General features: G+C 39.9%; 1 protein-coding gene across 6 annotated transcripts in view; it reads right to left on the reverse strand.

The window, feature by feature from the left end:
* LOC108675223 overlaps nt 1-19,211 on the reverse strand; it is a 48,818-nt gene that overhangs the window by 13,476 nt on the left and 16,131 nt on the right. For 4 of the 6 annotated variants that reach the window (XM_018163214.2, XM_047883935.1, XM_047883936.1 and 1 more), the window contains exons 7-19: nt 18,898-19,064; nt 18,190-18,314; nt 16,174-16,248; nt 12,033-12,272; nt 9,518-10,274; nt 8,589-8,727; nt 6,044-6,171; nt 4,962-5,119; nt 3,952-4,177; nt 2,527-2,757; nt 1,487-1,612; nt 995-1,081; nt 164-296 (exon numbers count right to left, since the gene is read on the reverse strand). In XM_018163214.2, coding sequence (XP_018018703.1) covers nt 164-296; nt 995-1,081; nt 1,487-1,612; nt 2,527-2,757; nt 3,952-4,177; nt 4,962-5,119; nt 6,044-6,171; nt 8,589-8,727; nt 9,518-10,274; nt 12,033-12,272; nt 16,174-16,248; nt 18,190-18,314; nt 18,898-19,064 — 2,592 coding nt within the window. The remainder of the gene's footprint in view (nt 1-163; nt 297-994; nt 1,082-1,486; nt 1,613-2,526; nt 2,758-3,951; nt 4,178-4,961; nt 5,120-6,043; nt 6,172-8,588; nt 8,728-9,517; nt 10,275-12,032; nt 12,273-16,173; nt 16,249-18,189; nt 18,315-18,897; nt 19,065-19,211) is intronic. The other 2 variants (XM_047883933.1, XM_047883934.1) reach the window with 2 other exon arrangements.

Here is a 19,211-nt window from a genome sequence, read left to right on the forward strand (position 1 = left end):
CAAATTTATTATTATATTTCAGTTCTTATTCTTCAATTAATTAATTTTTCGCGGTTTAAGTCGCATTAAAGGAATTAATACGACAAAGAGGTCGAAAGCTAAAGTTAGTTAGTTGATGAAAAGCATTATTTTAGTTCCCAAAACCAATTCATGCATTCCTCACCATACGGGGAATAACTCATGGGTTGCTGCAGCTGGGGGAGGTTGGGGACATGTGTGGGGGTGAAGTGGGGGCTGCTCTGTCCGCTCGCCTCCTCCCCATAGCCCCCCATGGAGGTGTCCACTCCATTCCCCACCTGCACATCATGACAACATCAGACAAGGCTAGCATGATGATTATATCATCAAGATTAACATGCACATTTCTTAGGCTGCTTATAAACTAAAAAGAACAACATCAGTCAGCGGACATCGCTGAAGTTTCTACGGAGGAGCGCATGGATATAACACCCATATTGCACGGTCTATTTCACCCCGTAGTATATATGAACTGAATTACCGTTAGTTAATTTATAAGGGCTATTTAAAGAATCTCTGGTAAACAGGCATTTATGTCTCCCAAGCATAATCGTAAGAATTGTAAGATTAAAGTAAATCGTAAGATTAAAGAGAATACCAGATGCTGGCTACTCCACTGAAGCACTTCCTAAAATTCATTTATTTACCGATGTCGATTAGCTCGCATTGATTGCACGAAGTAGGCCTAAATGCACGGCATTGCCTTCACTGTATATGACTAAATGCACGGCACTGCTTGCACGAAGTAGGCCTAAATGCACGGCATTGTCTGCACTGTATATGACTAAATGCACGGCACTGCTTACACGGAGTAGGCCTAAATGCACGGCATTGTCTGCACTGTATATGACTAAATGCACGGCACTGCTTACACGGAGTAGGCCTAAATGTACGGCATTGCCTGCACTGTATATGACTAAATGCACGGCACTTCTCGCAAGTCTCATCTTTTACTTGTTAACTTCACATTACTCACCCCAGGCTGTCCGTCGTAGGCGCTGTGGTTGGAGGGCAAGTGCGGCTGAAAGCTGAAGTTTTGAAGTACGTCTTGAGCCGCCGTCGACTGAAATTACAAACATAACTCGTTACATGCACGCAAAATTATTCCTATTAATGTAGACAAAATGATTAATTTAATAATTTTCATAGAGAATAATTGAAACGTTACCAAATATTGCTCGTTGGGCGATTTAATTTTCGGCGAGCATAATTAATAAGGAATCATTACATCACGTGAACGTCGTCAAATAAACACACAAGATGAATACAATATTCAAGATAATTCAGACATTGAAAAATACAAGACAAGCTTCAATTTAGTTAAGATAACTGCCAAATTTATACAACACACTGAATCAACTATCCCCTGAAAATATAAATCAGCAAGAAAAATGGACTGCCAACCGTGTAAAAGACAACATAAGGCACAATTATTAATTTATTAGAAATAAATATGATAAATTCTAACGTTAAGGTGTGAGGGGTCCTCGACAGGGAGGGTGGGGATCATCATGGGGGGTGGCGGGGGCTCCGTGCTGCCGTAGGGGTTCACGTCGTCAGCGTAGAGGTCGTGCTGGGGGGCGCTGTGTCCATCCTGAACAAGTGACATCAATCTTATTTCACGGCATAGACGTTATTTTCTATGGTAATTATATAATATTTCAGCAGAAAATATAATTTATTAGGTCGATTCACGAGGAAAGTTATTTTTCCCGGTATGAAAAACAGTTTTTACAGCATGCATGAAAAGGCGAGAATATGACACAACAATTTTGCATTTCTATCATCTAGGTCTTGCATATTAAGCTATCAAGTAGGTATATACTATAGTATACGCTTTCAAGTATATACTATATACACTATCAAGTATGTATATTCCTATCTGCTTAGGTCTTGCATATTACGCAAATCAAACGTTACGCAAACCGACGCATTTTGTAAGGACGTTGAAGTTGTTCTCGGAGTAATTATAAGTTTTGATTTCAAATCGCATCTAGGATAGCTTTTGTATGTGCATATGCCATTTCCAAATTTCAAGCGTTGTAAAACTCTTCATCAAATTAAGAATGAATATTGAATATTGGAAACGTCGTATTCCAGTAAAATGTCTTTTAGTAACCTGCCTATTGACATCCTAACTCCAGCAAGAAATATTGTTCAGTTTATTGAGAAAAAAATAACAATAAGGAAACTGTAAATAAAAAGCAGTGGTCTTCAATCAAACGCAGATATACGTATATACGCGTACTCTCGATATATACTTGTACTTTCGATATACTATACCTGCACTCTATATATACCTGCACTCTATATATATATACATGTACTCTCGATATATACATGTACTCTCGATATATACGCGTACTCTCGATATATACGTGTACTCTCGATATATACGTGTAGTCGTGTACTCTATATACAAGTGAGATGTAATGCACCTAAGGAAGTGTCGCGTGGTGCATGCCTTCCTTCATGACATGACATAAGCGCCACCACGACGCTGCGTACCTGCAATGCGTCTTGCGACATCACAGCGTTGGCAGCAGGTGGCCCAACACTCATGCTGGTCATAGCGCCGTCTGTCTGCTCAGATGGAGCTTCCTGATGCAGGTGGTGCTCCTCCAGGTGGTGCTTCTGATCCAGGCCCTCCAGATGGTGAGTCTGCTCCAGGTCCTCCAAATGGTTCTCTTGCTTCACATGGTGGCTGCCATCGGCTGATGGCGCTGGTGGATCCATCGTCTTCGAAACGAAACGAAAATATTACCAGGAATTTAAAAGCAAAGACAATACAACACAAATTCACCATATCTTTATAAGAGAAAACATTTCAGAGTCCAGCTCCATCGTCAGTTCATAAGACAAAATTCTGTTCAGAAGAAGTTCAGTCCTAGAAACACATATACAATCAATTAATAAAGTAAAATGCACTGTCAGGTTTCAATAACGGAAAATAAACAAATAAGACAAGAAATTAACGCTAGTAAACGGCCTATCTATTTACTATTTCAAGAGGAATGGGGCTAAAAGCGGCATTCAGACTAGGCTTCTGTTTGAATATATAGGGATTCTAAAATTCATAGATCAGTTACACCGGATGTGTAAGCTAGAATTTTAAAATCACTATCAGATGTAGTAGTAGTAGAAGATTTACTAGCGCTTCAGATAGCTATCTATTTCGCGCCGGAGTTGAGGTCTTCAGCTACGTCAAAAATGTTTGGTCTCTTCCGTCAGCAAGGCTTCACTATCAGATACAGAGGTGTTGCACTGCTCGGCATGAAAACGTACAACAGAATGAGGTGGATGTGCAAGTAGGTTCCCCGTTCCATAACTCCTGCCCTTATGCTCAGCCAGCCTAGTAGTATAGAAATTGCGTGCCGTCATACCGACGTACGCTGATGCGCACTGCGCACAACTATATCTGTAAACTAGTGACGATCGCATAGGAACAAGTAGGGAATCCTTATACCTGAATTTTGTGTTATGAACTGACGATGAAACTGGACTCCGAAAAGTTTTCTCTTATAAAGATATGGTGAATTTTTATGGTATTGTCTTTGCTCTTAAATTCCTGGTTAACTTGCAATTTAAGCAAACGAGTGATTTTAATACTTATATCCAATGAGAATATTACCCCCCACAGAAGTAAAGCAATTAACATCATGCGAGTTTAGACACGAGTGCCACACACACGACCAGCACCTGCACGAGTGGCACACACACGACCAGCACCTGCACGAGTGCCATACACACGTCCAGCACCTGCACGAGTGCCATACACGACCAGCACCTGCACGAGTGCCATACACGACCAGCACCTGCACGAGTGCCACACACACGACCAGCACCTGCACGAGTGCCACACACACGACCAGCACCTGCACGAGTGGCACACACGTCCAGCACCTGCACGAGTGGCACACACACGACCAGCACCTGCACGAGCTGCTGCTGCAGGTGGTACTTGTAGTTGGCGAGTACAGTGAGCCACTGAGGGTCAGGCATGTCGTGCGTCTCGCCCTCCCCCAGCAGGTAATGGCGGTCGTGATACTTGAGACGCGTCGACAGCTCCAGCAGCTCGGCCACCAGCAGTAGCAGGTCCTCCCCCAGGGGCACGCCAGAGCTGCCTGAGGTCACGGTGCCTGACACCACTTCGCAGTACCTAAAGGCGCAAGAAATAATGTATTCAGCAATTATATCATTACATGTTCACTTGAAAATTACAAAACACAATCCTGAGCGTTTTGATATGCCACTTTATAATATTTTGAGTATGGTGATAACAAAGCACGAATTTCATCCAACTTATTGGCGAACTTCAATTTTAGAAGCATTAATAAATGCACATTTTTCAAGTTAACCTATGACATTATTACATTAAAAGTCATTTATAGCAACTCATGCACAGTAAATTGAAACTGCCTACTGGGAAAAGCTCCCCGTGATATAATGACACCCATTGAACCTTGCGTATCCATCGCTTGTTCATCCTCCCACTGGCACCCCTCATCCATTCCTCCCACCGCCACATCCTCTCCCTCCATCTGAAAACCTCCCATCAGTAGCACCTTGTAATATACTGCCATTGAACCTCAATATATATTATCAAGGGCAGCCGTAATCTAACGTCCCTTATCCTCTTCACCTGATAGCCTCCTCACAGTAGCACCCCTTAATATACTGCCTGCCATTGAACCTTAATATATATCATCAAGGGCAGCCGTAATTTAACGTCCCTTATCCCCTTCACCTGATAGCCTCCTCACAGAAGCACCCAGGAATATACTACCATTGAACCTTAATATATGTTGTCAAGGGCAGCCGTAGTTTAATGTCCCTTATCCTCCCCACCTCCTCACAGAAGCACCCGTTAATATACTGCCATTTAACCTTAATATATATCATCAAGGGTAGCCGTAATTCAACATCATATATCCCCTCCCCACCTGATAGCCTCCTCACAGAAGCCGTACTCAGCCAGCACGGCCGCGTATCTCAGCTTGAACTTAACAAAGCCGCTGAGCGCCACCGCGGTGCTGGGGGCGGGCGCCGCGCCGCTCGTGTCTGTCGCTGCTGATGCCAAACTCAGCCCGTACTCCAGCACCTGCAATGCAATGTTATTTGTACATCTGACATGTAACGTTATTTGTAATTTGTGCACCTGCAATGTAATGTTATTTGTAATTTGTACACCTGAAACGATATGTTATTTACAATTTGTGTGCCTGAAATGCAATGTTATTTATTATTTGCATATCTTAAACGAAATGTTATTTGCAATTTGTACACCTGCAATGCAATGTTATTTGTAATTTGTACGCCTGCAATGCAGTGTTATTTGCAATTTGTACGCCTGAAATGAAATGTTATTTGCAATTTGTACACCTGCAATGCAATGTTATTTGTAATTTGTACGCCTGCAATGCAGTGTTATTTGTAATTTGTACGCCTGCAATGCAGTGTTATTTGTAATTTGTACGCCTGCAATGCAGTGTTATTGGTAATTTGCACACCTGAAACGCAATTTATTTGCAATTTGGCGTCGGTCTTCTTTCCAGCATAAAACTTTCTCTCTAACTTCCCTCAGCAAGCATTGGAATGACTTGAATAACTCTGTTTAATTAAGTAAATAACCTCCATCAAAGCAAAAGTTAGACAAAGACCCAGGCAAGTCTAAAATAAAAATGAGACAAAAACGAAAATATAAGTGAATAGGTGAAGAAAAATGCTGTGAGAGAAATACCTGTAAAATTTGATAAAAGATTACGAGTTTAAGGACAATGAACTGGAAGATTAGAGATAAATTGAAGTTTGATTAAATAAATTATTTAATTTAAGAATTCAATTTAAAATTTATTTAATTTAATTTGAAATAAATTCAATTTGAAATTAATTTAATTTATTTCTGAAACAAATTTAATTTAATTTAGAGTTTATTTAATTTATTAATATTTAACTAATGACGATAAAATGGTGAACTGGAAGATTAGAGTTTGATTAAAGTTTGATTAAGTAGAAGACAACAGACCTCTGTACACTGGAGGGCGCAGAGGGAGGCCTCACTGAAGGGCCTGAAGAGGCTGGGGTCGAGGCCCAGCAGGTGCAGCTTGTGGCCCCACAGCTGCACGCCGCCCCCCATCAGGTAACATACGTGGCCTGGTGTTGGTAATACAATTTAATAATAAAATAATAATAATTGAAATTAAATCTTGTCAGAACGCCGCATCCAAGCTCAAACTTGGGATCAATCACGTCATGTTCATGAAAACACGCTAGACAAAATATTAATTTCCTTCTGATACATACCATATAAGCAGGTACATTACGGTTATCTTTATCAAAATATTATACATAACATACGAACATATTGATTAAGTTACCCTCCAGTTCAACACGCTTGTATCTAATAACCCTCCTGTTGTTTTCTTCTCTATGCACCCTATGTCTTCAGTATTAAAATCACTTGGCTGCTTAAGTCGCAAATTCACCAGGAATTTAAAAGTAAAGAAAATAGCCAAAAAATTCACCATTTCTTATAAGAGAAAACGTTTCGGAGTCCAGCTCCATCGTCAGTTCAAAACCTAGAACACAGGTACAAACAATTAGTAGCCTAAAATTCATTCTGAAATCACTATTGGACACCGGGACGTTGCACTGCTCGGCATGAATACGTACGGCTGAATGAGGGGGATGCGCAAGTATGTTCCCTATTCCATAACTCCTGCCTCTATGCTCTGCAAGCCTAGTATAAAAATTGCGCGATGTCATACCGACATACGCAGATGCGCACTGCGCACAACTATATTGATAAACTAGGGATGATCGCATAAGAATGGGTTTCCTTCACAATTTGTGTATACTCAAATTAAGAAGTTCTTGTCTAAACAATATGCTGAGGTGGTTCCCGAACGTGACGACAGGAATTGTGTTCATTGTTCTTTTCCTTACTTTGGCCCCGCATCTGAGACGATGGCAAAGGAGTTGAAAGATCTATTCTCTAAATACCTCCCAAATGTAAATCTTAATGTATTGCTAGTGAACAATTTTAAAATTAGCTCGTTTTTCAAGTACAAAGATCCTCTCCCTGTTCTTATGCAATCATCCCTAGTTTATCAATATAGTTGTGCGCAGTGCACATCTGCGTATGTCGGTATGACATCGCGCAATTTTTATACTAGGCTTGCAGAGCATAGAGGCAGGAGTTATGGAACAGGGAACATACTTGCGCATCCCCCTCATTCAGCCGTACGTATTCATGCCGAGCAGTGCAACGTCCCGGTGTCCAATAGTGATTTCAGAGTTTTAGCCTCCATAACCGGTGTTTCTGACCTACGAATTTTAGAATCATTATTTATTTTCAAACAGAACCCCAGTTTAAATGCTGCATTCAGTTTTTATCCTCTAGAAATTGTAAATAGATAGTACTTTCTCTACATGTTATCTCATTTTTATTTGTGTTATCTTCGATTTTAGTTCTAATGTCCTCAAGTTTAGGTGAATTGTTTGAATGTGAATTTTAGGTTACTAATTGTTTGTACCTGTGTTCTAGGTTTTGAACTGGCGATGGAGCTGGACTCCGAAACGTTTTCTCTTATAAGAAATGGTGAACTTTTTGGCTATTTTCTTTACTTTTGAATTCCTATGTCTTCAGGTCATGAGAGTTAGGTCATTTTGACCTGAAGACCACAGGAGGGTTAAGCAAAATCTGATTGTCTGATAAATAAAAACCTAGCATTATTTGTAGTTGGTAAACATTATCCAACCAGCAATTAATATTTCAATATTTATTAATTCTTATTGACTAGGCAATAGATCAATGAGCTGGAAGCAGCAGCGGTTCTTAGACATTTCAGACCCAGAAATTACTTAGATGATGGAAATGTTATGAGCAAAAACTACGCTGTGGATGGACACTTGAATGGAAATGTTACGAGCACAAACTGCGCTGTGGAATGGACAATTATATGGAAATACTACGAGCACAAACTACGCTGCGGAATGGACAATTAAATAGAAGTGTCACGAGCACAAACTACGCTGTGGAATGGACAATTAAATGGAAGTGTCACGAGCACAAACNAATGGACACTTGAATGGAAATGCTACAGCAGCAAGCAAGAAAATGGACACTTGAATGGAAATGCTACAGCAGCAAGCAAGAAAATGGACACTTGAATGGAAATGCTACAGCAGCAAGCAAGAAAATGGACACTTGAATGGAAATGCTACAGCAGCAAGCAAGAAAATGGACACTTGAATGGAAATGCTACAGCAGCAAGCAAGAAAATGGACACTTGAATGGAAATGCTACAGCAGCAAGCAAGAAAATGGACACTTGAATGGAAATGCTACAGGAGCAAGCTAGAAACTGAACACTCGAATGGAAATGCTACAGCGGCAAGCAAGAAACTGAACACTCGAATGGAAATAATACGAGCGCAAACTACATTGCAAAATGGACTCTTGAATGAAAATGCTACAGCGGCAAGCAAGAAAATGGACACTTGAATGGAAATGCTACAGCGACGGGCAAGTAAATGGATGCAATGAAGCGCCCTAGGCCAGCTCGTGACCTGCGGCGACGTCTGACGTGACGAGGGCGTCCCCGAGGGCGACGATGGCGGTGAGGTCCTTGGTGGCGGCGGGTGACGGGTTGGCCACGAGAGTGGCGAGGTGGCGGCGCCACTCCCCCCACCTGCTACGGCTGTAGCTCTGTAATAAATTGTAGCTCTGTAATAAAATATAACTCTGTAATAATTGAAACTCTGTGATAAAATATCCTCCTTGTAAGCTGTCTGTGGCGCAAGAATAGAAACTGTTTAAAACTCAGGGTACATGAATGAATTGATAAACTGAATATCCTGTTAGTGTAGAAGCAGCTTAAAGTCCTTTTCTGATAGCAAGACTAAATGAACTGACGAGCTTGTATGCTGGTGGCAATAATGTAGAGTCAATTATATTTATATAATTAAATTTTTATACGTGTATATTTTATATTATAAAATTATAATTTATTATATAGCATTTTATATACTGTAATTTTTATAGAATTTAAAATCAACATGTTTTACAATTGACTTGAATATTCTATACTGTTTAAACGTAGCAGCCGCGTGTAGCAAAATACAGATTTTTCACAATAATCCCAAGCGCAAGTTGAAAAACGTCGGCCTTTTTCGACCATTTCTAGCCAACTGAACGCTCTAGTTAATTGAACAGCCCTAGCCACAGGGAAATAATGCAACATCTTACAAATAATAAGGTAAGTAACGTTAAATCTTGCAAGTAATGATTCAAATAATGCCACATCTTATAAATAAGGTGAGTAACGTTAAATCTTTTAAGTAATGATCTAAATAATGCCACATCTTTTAAATAATAAGGTAAGTAATGCTAAATCTTGCAAGTATTGATTTAAATAAAGCCACATCTTATGAATAATAAGGTAAGTAACGCCAAATCTCCTATGTAATAAGACTTTTAAGACCGAGGTGCTACAGACCTTGGTGACATCAGGACGCTTGCCGTTGACGTGCTGCACGAGCGTGTGCAAGACATGTTGTGGGGCCAAGCACTGCATGAACGAGGCATACACGCGCCCCACCACCGCCTGCTCCATGCGGCTCCCTATGGCCATGGCGTGGCCCCACAGTCGCTGCTCGATGGCCAGCTCTATGGCATCCCTACGGCGCCCTAAGCACACCAGCTCCTCCAACTGGCGGTCCACGCGCTCCAGCTGCTCCTTCGTAAGCTGCGGCAGCCAACGGGTCACATCCGCCTTTACCTTGGGGGCAAGGGTGTCCACGGGTCCGTTGGGACCCACAGGCTGACCGATGTTTATATTTGATGATGAAGAAGCCAGGGAAGTATGGCTCACTGACGCGGTAAGACGGCCAACCGAGTCTTCATCTCGCATCATAGATCTTCTTCCTTCGTCTCGTCTCTCGCCCTGATCATCGTCTCCTGCTGTGGTGTTGGGTCTAGACCCAGCACCATCGTCCAGGTTCATGTTCGACAAGCCCCTGGACACGGCGGCAGTGATGAGGTCTTCTTGAGAGACATCGTTGGCGCTCTCTACAAGCAAAGCTGCCAAGTCTGTAGAGCAGAGTTTGCCGTTCTGGCGCACAAGTAGAGTGAGGTAGCGCCATAGCAACGCTTGTGATCGCAGTTGTTCATGCTGAGTTCTGCTGCAGAGGTCTCGGTAGTGATGATGCTTTGCCTCACAGAACCGCACCACAACTTCCTTGTGAGTGTCCTCTCTGTAAAATAATATTAACTACACTTCATTGACTATGAAATAAATATTTCATACATACTTTACTTCAGTAAAGTAAATAATGCCTCACATTATTGTGAGGCATAGTTAAGTAATGCAATGCAACACAGTAATACCATACATTATGCAATGAGCTGAAGCAACCAGTGGCGCAGTGTAGAGTACAACACAAGCATCTATTATATAACAATAGGCTAGTAGTAACATACAGCTATAGGTGAGTGGTAATATAAAGCAATAGACACTCCAGCGTGGCCTGGGACTGCTACGACCGAAACGCTTACCAATAGTACAAAAAGAATAGGTAGTATTTGAAGCAATTCTATGTCACGATAATTGCTTCGTAGAAGAAAAATAGTATTACACTAATAATTAAAATTATAAATTAAAATTAATTATATATAATACCGTAAAATGGGGTAACTTAGACCACTTTTTTATAAATGATGCCATTTTTTTACTAGCTAAATTAAACTTGAATTGAAACATGCAAAATACAGGTCTATACTCTAGCTTCGCTCACCATAAATTGCTGGCTCCTGCCTCTCATAGTCTTTATGTAATTTCAAAAAAAGTGATGGTCTTTGTTACCCCAGCTCTTGGGGTATCTTAGACCGGGTGTAAAATCAATTATATTTTCTGGTAAAATAACTCCAAATAACTCGAGGTTTTGGTGCATTGTAGCAGAACTCTTCTAGTTACATATGCAAATGACAAACTTGAGGAAAGTGTCATTGTTTGCAAATGGGGGGCACCGCCCCATAATGGGGAAAATTTGACTGCCAAATGGCAGCCCTGACAGGGTAATATTGACTGGCTTGGAAATTAAGCTAAAATTACCATATATAAGACTCTGTAGTCTGAAACAAAGAAAAAACATAAATAGGCTGTCAAACATAAAATATGTTATATATGGTAATTTTATATCAACTTCCAAGCCGGTCTATGTTACCCCATCAGGGCTGACATTAGGTGGTCTAAGTTACCCCATTTGGGGGCGGCGCCCCCCATTTGCAAACTATGACACTTTCCTAAAATTTGTCATTTACATATGTCCGCCCGGTACCTCAGGGACTAATTGTGAAATACTCATTCAACCATACCTCGGTGAGTTTAATTCATTTGGAAGAAGATGTAACTAGAAGAGTTGTACTACAATGCATCAAAACCTGGAGTTATTTAACCAAAAAATAAAAAAATTGGAGGGGGTACTCTGACAGGCTTTAAATAATAGCTTTTTTTGTGGGTCACATTTTTAATTTTTTAACCTATTAGATATGCATACTTTTTAAATCTTTCTATTGCGCTATGTAGCCTCAGTATTAGGCCTTCAATGCCCATTGACAGAAATTTTCTATGTCAAATATGTAGTTTTTGAGTTTTGGGGGTTTTTGTTAAAAAAATGAAAAGTGGTCTAAGTTACCCCGCCGGTCTAAGTTACCCATTTTACGGTATATAATATATATTATAATATAATATGATTATATATATATACACCGGTATTGTATATATAATTATATAAAATTAATTATAAATTAAACTAATTAAAAAAACACAAATACTAATAATACTATTAATAATACCAATATCAATAAAAATAATATAAAGAGCACTGACACAGTAGGAGGAATGATAATAATAATATTACTGTTATTATTATTCGATGATAATAATATTATCATCGAATATCATCGAATAATAATATTATCATCGATAATTATTAATAATAAAGAGCACTGACACAGTAAGAGGTCCAGGGAAGGCCTCCAGCGCGCGTATCTGTCGCCTGCAGTCAGGATCATGAGCGAGGACGTCTCGTATGTTCATCACAGACAAGGATGATGACTCAGGCATCACCAGCAGCAGTTGACTGGTGGTGGTGAAGCGTGTGATGACGTGCCTACGGGAGTAGCGGGGAGGGGTGAAGCGCTGTGAGGGGGCGCGGGGGGGCTCAGCTGAGACACGGCCACTCATGTCCCCGCTGGAGGGGGGGGGGGAAATAATTCAATGTTAACAAGTGACATTTGAGGAAAACTAAAATAAACAATGATGAAGATCAGAAACATAATAATACACAATAATACAAATTAAAAAGAATTATTAGAGGTTAAAAAAATACACAAAAATAAAGATCCGTAAGATAATAATACACAATAATAGAGATTAGAAAAAATATTATTGAAGTTTAATCAAATAAACAATAATAAAGATTCGAAATTAATGATAAAAAAATTGGTGGGAATAAATCCAATTTAGATTTTTAAAAAAAGCATGGAACTGAAGAGAGAATCAACAGAGCTGGAGATCATGAATGATTAGAATGACCACTTGGCTGGGAATGGTTATTTTTCTAATGACCATTTCAAGCACCTCACGGAGTGGGAATGTTTGGGGAATGTCAACAAGATGACAGCAAAGAGGGAAGAGATGGAATGATTGAAGTGTTTGACGGTATAATTGTGATGATCGTGGTTATGCTGGCGGTATAATGTCAGCAATATATAATGACAACAGCACAACAATAATGTGATAGTAGCGTTGGTGGTGGTGGCTCTAAAGGGACGATCAGCTTCGTCACAGGAGATCTACAATGACTGAAGGAACAATCAGTTACTTGGAAGTCATTATACTGGATAGTTTAGTTGATAGTATTTATAGATCGTATGAACGTGCACGATCTATAAAATAAAGGTAGGTATTTAGTAGAGCAATATATGACAGACGATGCTATAAGCGCAAGTTGCTTCTGCAGTGCGATAGGTTCTGTCGAAGCAGTAATGCAGTACTACCCCGAGGGTAAGACCTACCATGCACTACCAATAGTACAGGAACTACTGCTGATCAGACTAGTACTAGACGTTTGTTAGACGTTTAAAACTTAATAATAATAATCAAGGCAGGGAATTGGCACAAGCAAATACCTTTTTGTGTTTAGTACTAGACGTTTGTTTACACGTTTACAACTTAATAATAATAATCAAGGCAGGGAATTGGCACAAGCAAATACCTTTTTTGCGATGTTGAAGGAGGCAGGAATTGCAAGAGAGTTCTGAGCGCCGCCAGTGAAATGCAAGCAACAGAAGTAGACTAACGAGTAAGAGAAGTAACAGTGGGAGCAATAAGTGCGTGATATATACGGTACCGTAGTAGAACTAGTAACAGTAGAGGTGAGCAGTATCAGTAGTAGTCGCAGTTAGTTGATGAGCAGTAGAAGCGTATAGTCTACGTTTAAGGCTAAGTAGATAGTCCAGTAGAAGCGTATAGTCTACGTTAAAACTAAGTAGATGGTCCAGTAGAAGCCTAGTCTACCGTAAGACTAAGTAGATAGTCCAGTAGAAGCGTATAGTCTACGGTAAGACTAAGTAGATAGCAAACCTGGTGGGGTAGTAGGGGTCCTGGTGAGGGGCGTAGATGGCCGAGGGCTCGTAGCCCCCCAGGGACGAGTGGTCATGAAAGTCACTCACAAACTGACTACTGCAGCGCACGCAGCGAGTGAGGGGGCGAGTGTGAGGGGGCGAGTGTGAGGGGGCGAGTGTGAGGGGGAATAGCGTGTGAAGGAAGAGTGACAGAGTGAAGCAATGTATGAAATGCTTCAGTGAATGAGGGGAGAGAAATGTTATGGCCGAGGGCTCGTAGCCCCCCAGGGACGAGTGGTCATGAAAGTCACTCACAAACTGACTACTGCAGCGCACGCAGCGTGTGAGGGGGCGAGTGTGAGGGGGCGAGTGTGAGGGGCGAGTGTGAGGGGGCGAGTGTGAGGGGGAATAGCGTGTGAAGGAAGAGTGACAGAGTGAAGCAATGTATGAAATGCTTCAGTGAATGAGGGGAGAGAAATGTTATGTGGTGTAATAGAAGTGAAGGTTGGTGTATAGTGAGGAAGTGAGGGTAGTTTCGTAATCAGTGCACAAGAAAAGAAATGTTTTATTTGGAGTTTACAATTCAAGGAAAAAATTACAGAAATAATAACATGATGATGTAACAAGTGCGTGTGATGATGCGCCGATGGTGGTGACAATGATGAAACCAATACGCACCCACAGCGTGCAGATGATGGTGTCGATGGTGACATTGAAAAGAAAACATTGCAAGTCAGTCAACAAGCATGTAACTTAAATAACCTTTTACTGCCACTTGAAGTCAGGCAGGTATAGCTTAGTGTCTCAGTAAACTAAATTCTCCACATAAAATGAGTGTGTTCTGTAATTAGCACAACTCTCGTGTGTTCTCACATCAGCAATGGGGCAATGTTATTTGTAATTGCGGTCAGGGTATCATTTCGTGTTGGATTACTACTCGATGATAGTGAAGTGTTAGCCCATTCAACACAACCGAGCTCGACGATGAATATTATTGTGCTCAACAACACGCTATTGTGCTCACAACACATTATTGTGCTAAACAACACACTATTGTGCTCAATTATATATTATTGTGTTGGTCCGAGGTACAAATCGCAGGTTTAACACTCTCTACAAAAGCGCAACTGCACATGCAACACCAAACATTCAACTCTAAACAAACCTAAACCGAGTGACGGCTAAACTAACCTAATCCCAAGTGCTAAGAGTCACAATGGAATAAGTCTGTGCGTAACAAGAAGTTATACAAACAAAATTGTTGCTGTGCACAGCAGAATGAACAGCAAAATATGAATAATTTCTATGCGCGAAAAAAATTAATTTTAAGATCGATTGCTTGCATACAATTCATTATAATGTAAACAGGCCCTTGTAAATAACAGGCTGCTGGTACACTGCAGATTTGAACGACATATCTTTTCATGCACTAACTTTTGCAGGTCAACAGGTGAATGCTAAGAAAACTTGTACCATAGCCTACAAACCTGTTCGGTTCGAAGGGTTATGACAAATCCTCTAAATTAACATGGAAACCAAACTGAATGCTAAACACCACTCACACTCTATAATAAGACATATCATCTAACCCAGACTTGAAGAACTTGGACAATACTCGGGGTTCATAAATAGTAGTAAGGAAGATCCCACTCAAAGAAAATAGGGGGTTAAATACAGGTCATTGACCTCCTCCCCAACCCCACGGCAGCAAATTTTTTACGTAAAAAAAAACGTTTCATGCGTCAGTACCGCTGTACAATGTACAGGGTGGAATTCAGGAAATGTAAGCCTTGAGTAATATTTAAACAAGTGCACATATCACAATTAATGAAAAAAATTATATGTACTAGATTGTCTGTTAATGTATAACTGATAGTTTAGAACTGATTAAGTTACTGAAACGATCTTGAACATATGAAGCACTACCCTTTTATTCCACCCTAGCTATCGATGTGTAAATAATATGCTGAAAAGTAAAAATAACACACAGAAATAACCAATAAACAATGAAAATAATAAATAAACAAATTAAGATAATAAATAACCTAATGATAGTAATAAATAATACGCTGAGGAATGTGAATAACCCACAGAACTATAAATAACCCAGTTAAAAGCATAAATAATATGCTGAGATGCATAAATAGCACACTGAAAATAATAAATAATACACTGAGGAATGTGAATAGCCCACAAGATAATAAATAATACGCTTAGAACACCATCAGGAAGGACCAGGCGCCATACTTTCAGAACTCGCTAAGTGAACGTAAGTACTTGCGCTCTATTTTCTCGTCTATGATTGGTGGATTTTGCTTGAAAGGCCGTCAATGATTGGCTGATGAACTTACGATCTCTTAACTTTTTTGAAAGTATAGTGAACGTAAGTACTTACGCTCTATTTTCTCGTCTATGATTGGTAGATTTTGCTTGAAAGGCCGTCAATGATTGGCTGATGAACTTACTATCTCTTAACTTTTTTGAAAGTATAGGCTATAGAATGTGATGTGTTAGGGCAGGACGCACCTGGAGGTGTCGTGGGGGTGGCGGGGGTAGAGGCCGTAGGGGTCATACAACGAACTGCTGCCCCCCATCACACGACTGTGGGGGGTTAGCAACACGTCACATAAACACTCAGTGGAACACATTAGTGCAACAACAACTCGTGGTAATGTGGAAAAAGGTGTGTAGAAATTAGATAAAGTGGTGAAGAAATTAGATAAGGTACGGTAGTGTGAAAACTAGATAAAGTAGTACTATAAAAACTAGATAAAGTAGTGTAAAAATTAGATAATTAGTGTAAAAATTAGATAAAGTAGAGTAAAAATTAGATAAGGTAGTGCAAAAATGAAATAAAGTAGTGTAAAAATTAGATGAATTAGTGTAAAAATTTAGTAAAGTAGTGTAAAAATTAAATAAAGTACCTGTTGTAAAAAATAATAAAGTAGTGTAAAAATCAACAAAGGAGTGTAAAAATTGAGCAAAGTAGTGTAAAAATTGAATAAAGTAGTGTAAAAATCAATAAAGGAGTGTAAAAATGAAATAGAGTTATGTAACATTGGTACAAGGTAGTGTGATATCACACAACATGATAGCATTACAACTCAGCAGCGAAAAATAACACTAGGCACTAACAACCATAGACATGAGGCACGTGACTGCTATTTTTATAATTTCACAACAACGACAACATTTTAGGGATTTTCATAATTATGAGTGTAGTTTGAGGGCCTTGTTTACATGACGTTTGAGGGACTTGTTTACATGACGTTTGAGGGACTTGTTTACATGATGTTTGAGGGACTTGTTTACATGACGTTTGAGGGACTTGTTTACATGACGTTTGAGGGACTTGTTTACATGCTACAAGGGTGGATTAGTACGGACATCCACACAGCGATCTCCGACTACTGGCACACAACAGAAAGCACAGCAAAGCCCAAAAGAGTTTAATGTTGGCTAGACCAGAACGCTGTCGGAAGTTCAAGCCACTTCAAGAAAAACTGGGTGAAGAATTTACCAATTTATGATAATTCTTCTCAATGGGAATGGACCGAAAGCAAATTGATTATTGGTTTTTACAAATATCAGCTCTTAAAAAAAGAATAAAGATTAACTTATAGTTCTTCTAGCAAAAGGCTATCGAGCAAGACGTTATACAGAAACACAAACATACAATAACTTTTGAAAAGCATACGAATACAATACCATGCAGCATACCTACGCTGTGTGACCAATAGAATATAACACAGCATACAACAAATCGCAGGCAGCATACAAATAGAATCTCATAAATAAGCTGCACCTGTGCACTCTTTCCCAACTCAATTTACATGCAAAATCCTAATCAAGTGGGCAAACTGCGCAAGTGACACGTGAACATATTTTTACGAGTTAACGAATTATATTTCATACAAATGTGGAGACAACCAAATCAAGAATTGCCAAATAACATTCAGAAAATATTCTTTTCTAATTAGACTTTAAGTTAAGATAGGCTTTAATGGGTTCCATGTGAATAACATAAAATAATTTCCCACATGCGACATGCCAGTGCAAGGGATGCCACACATCCAGACATGGCGGCCACGGCACAAATATATTGGGCGGCACGTGTGAAATGATTATACAGTGAGTATAACTGACGACGAGTCGCAGTTATAGTGGCTCCATATAACTATAACTTCACTATCATACAATTCCAGTTATATGATAGTGAAACTAACATTATAGCAGCAAATAAGTAGAAGTAAACACATGTCCGGCCATCACCTGGAGTTGAGGGTAGCCTTCTTGACCTGGCTGCATATAACTAAAACTTCACTATCATACAACTCCAGTTATATGATGATGAAACTAACATTATAGCAGCAAATAAGTATAAGCAAACACATGTCCAGCCATCACCTGGAGTTGAGGGTTGCCTTCTTGACCTGGCTCCATATAACTATAACTTCACTATCATACAACTCCAGTTATATGATAGTGAAACTTACATTATAGCAGCTAATCAGAATAAGTTAACACTGGTCCAGTCATCACCTGGAGTTGAGGGTAGCCTTCTTGACCTCCTCGGCAGCAGAGCTGCGGCCTGACCGCACGCTGCCGCGCTCGTCAGGCAGCGAGTGCGGCGCTGACGGCGCTGCTGCTGCCGCTGCTGCTGCATACTGCAAGGGAGGCTAGGGTTACACATCATCTTATCTTGGCTAAAACTAATATAATAACATGAATAGTCAAGATATATTTATTCACATTTCCATGTATGTATCATAATATAGACGCATTACACTCGAGAAGTCATCCTGTCACATACATAAGACGAATTACTTTAATGTCTTCTTTATGACAGTGAGAACATCAAACTTACATACATTACAAAAAGAATAATCAAGCTAATCTAGGTAGAAAATAATGAAAATATAGCTAACGCCATTTCCAAAAGGATTATACCACAACAGCAGGTAAAATACGCAGTCATTACGGCGGGAGTATTTTAATTCAACCAGCAGAAATCTAAATAATATCATCAAGAGTACATAAAAATTTCATCACAATAAAATACCATTCTGACAGCACTGTAGCCAAACTTTACTTAGATTGATATTGGATACCGATTACTCGAGAATAAGGATCATTCATGAACTATATACATATATTATACCTACGAATATACTGGCAAATGATTGCCGTGGAAAAGGCTATCAGTGAGGAGTCTATATTATATATGAGCCGTATATAATATATACATACCTGCGGGTAGTGTTTGTAGTAGTTGTGGCAGTAGTCGCGGTACTTGGGATGCTGCTCGTAGTAAGGCGCATAGTAGTTGTAGTAACTCATTAATGATTGGTGGTCGTAGTGGTCGCTGCCAGCTGCGCGACGACTGCTCTTGTAGTAAGCGTCGTAGCCTGGGTAACCTGGGCAGGTAAACAACGTGTCATTCATACCAGCGCGTCATACCATGATGCTCATACCAAGACAGTACGTCATACCATGACACCTCTCATTAATGTACGTCACAATGATATTCTTATTAATATTCACACGAATATTCCTGATAAAAT

The sequence above is a fragment of the Hyalella azteca genome, unplaced genomic scaffold, assembly GCF_000764305.2.
Source record: "Hyalella azteca isolate HAZT.00-mixed unplaced genomic scaffold, Hazt_2.0.2 contig14089, whole genome shotgun sequence".
Taxonomy (NCBI): Eukaryota; Metazoa; Arthropoda; class Malacostraca; order Amphipoda; family Hyalellidae; genus Hyalella; species Hyalella azteca.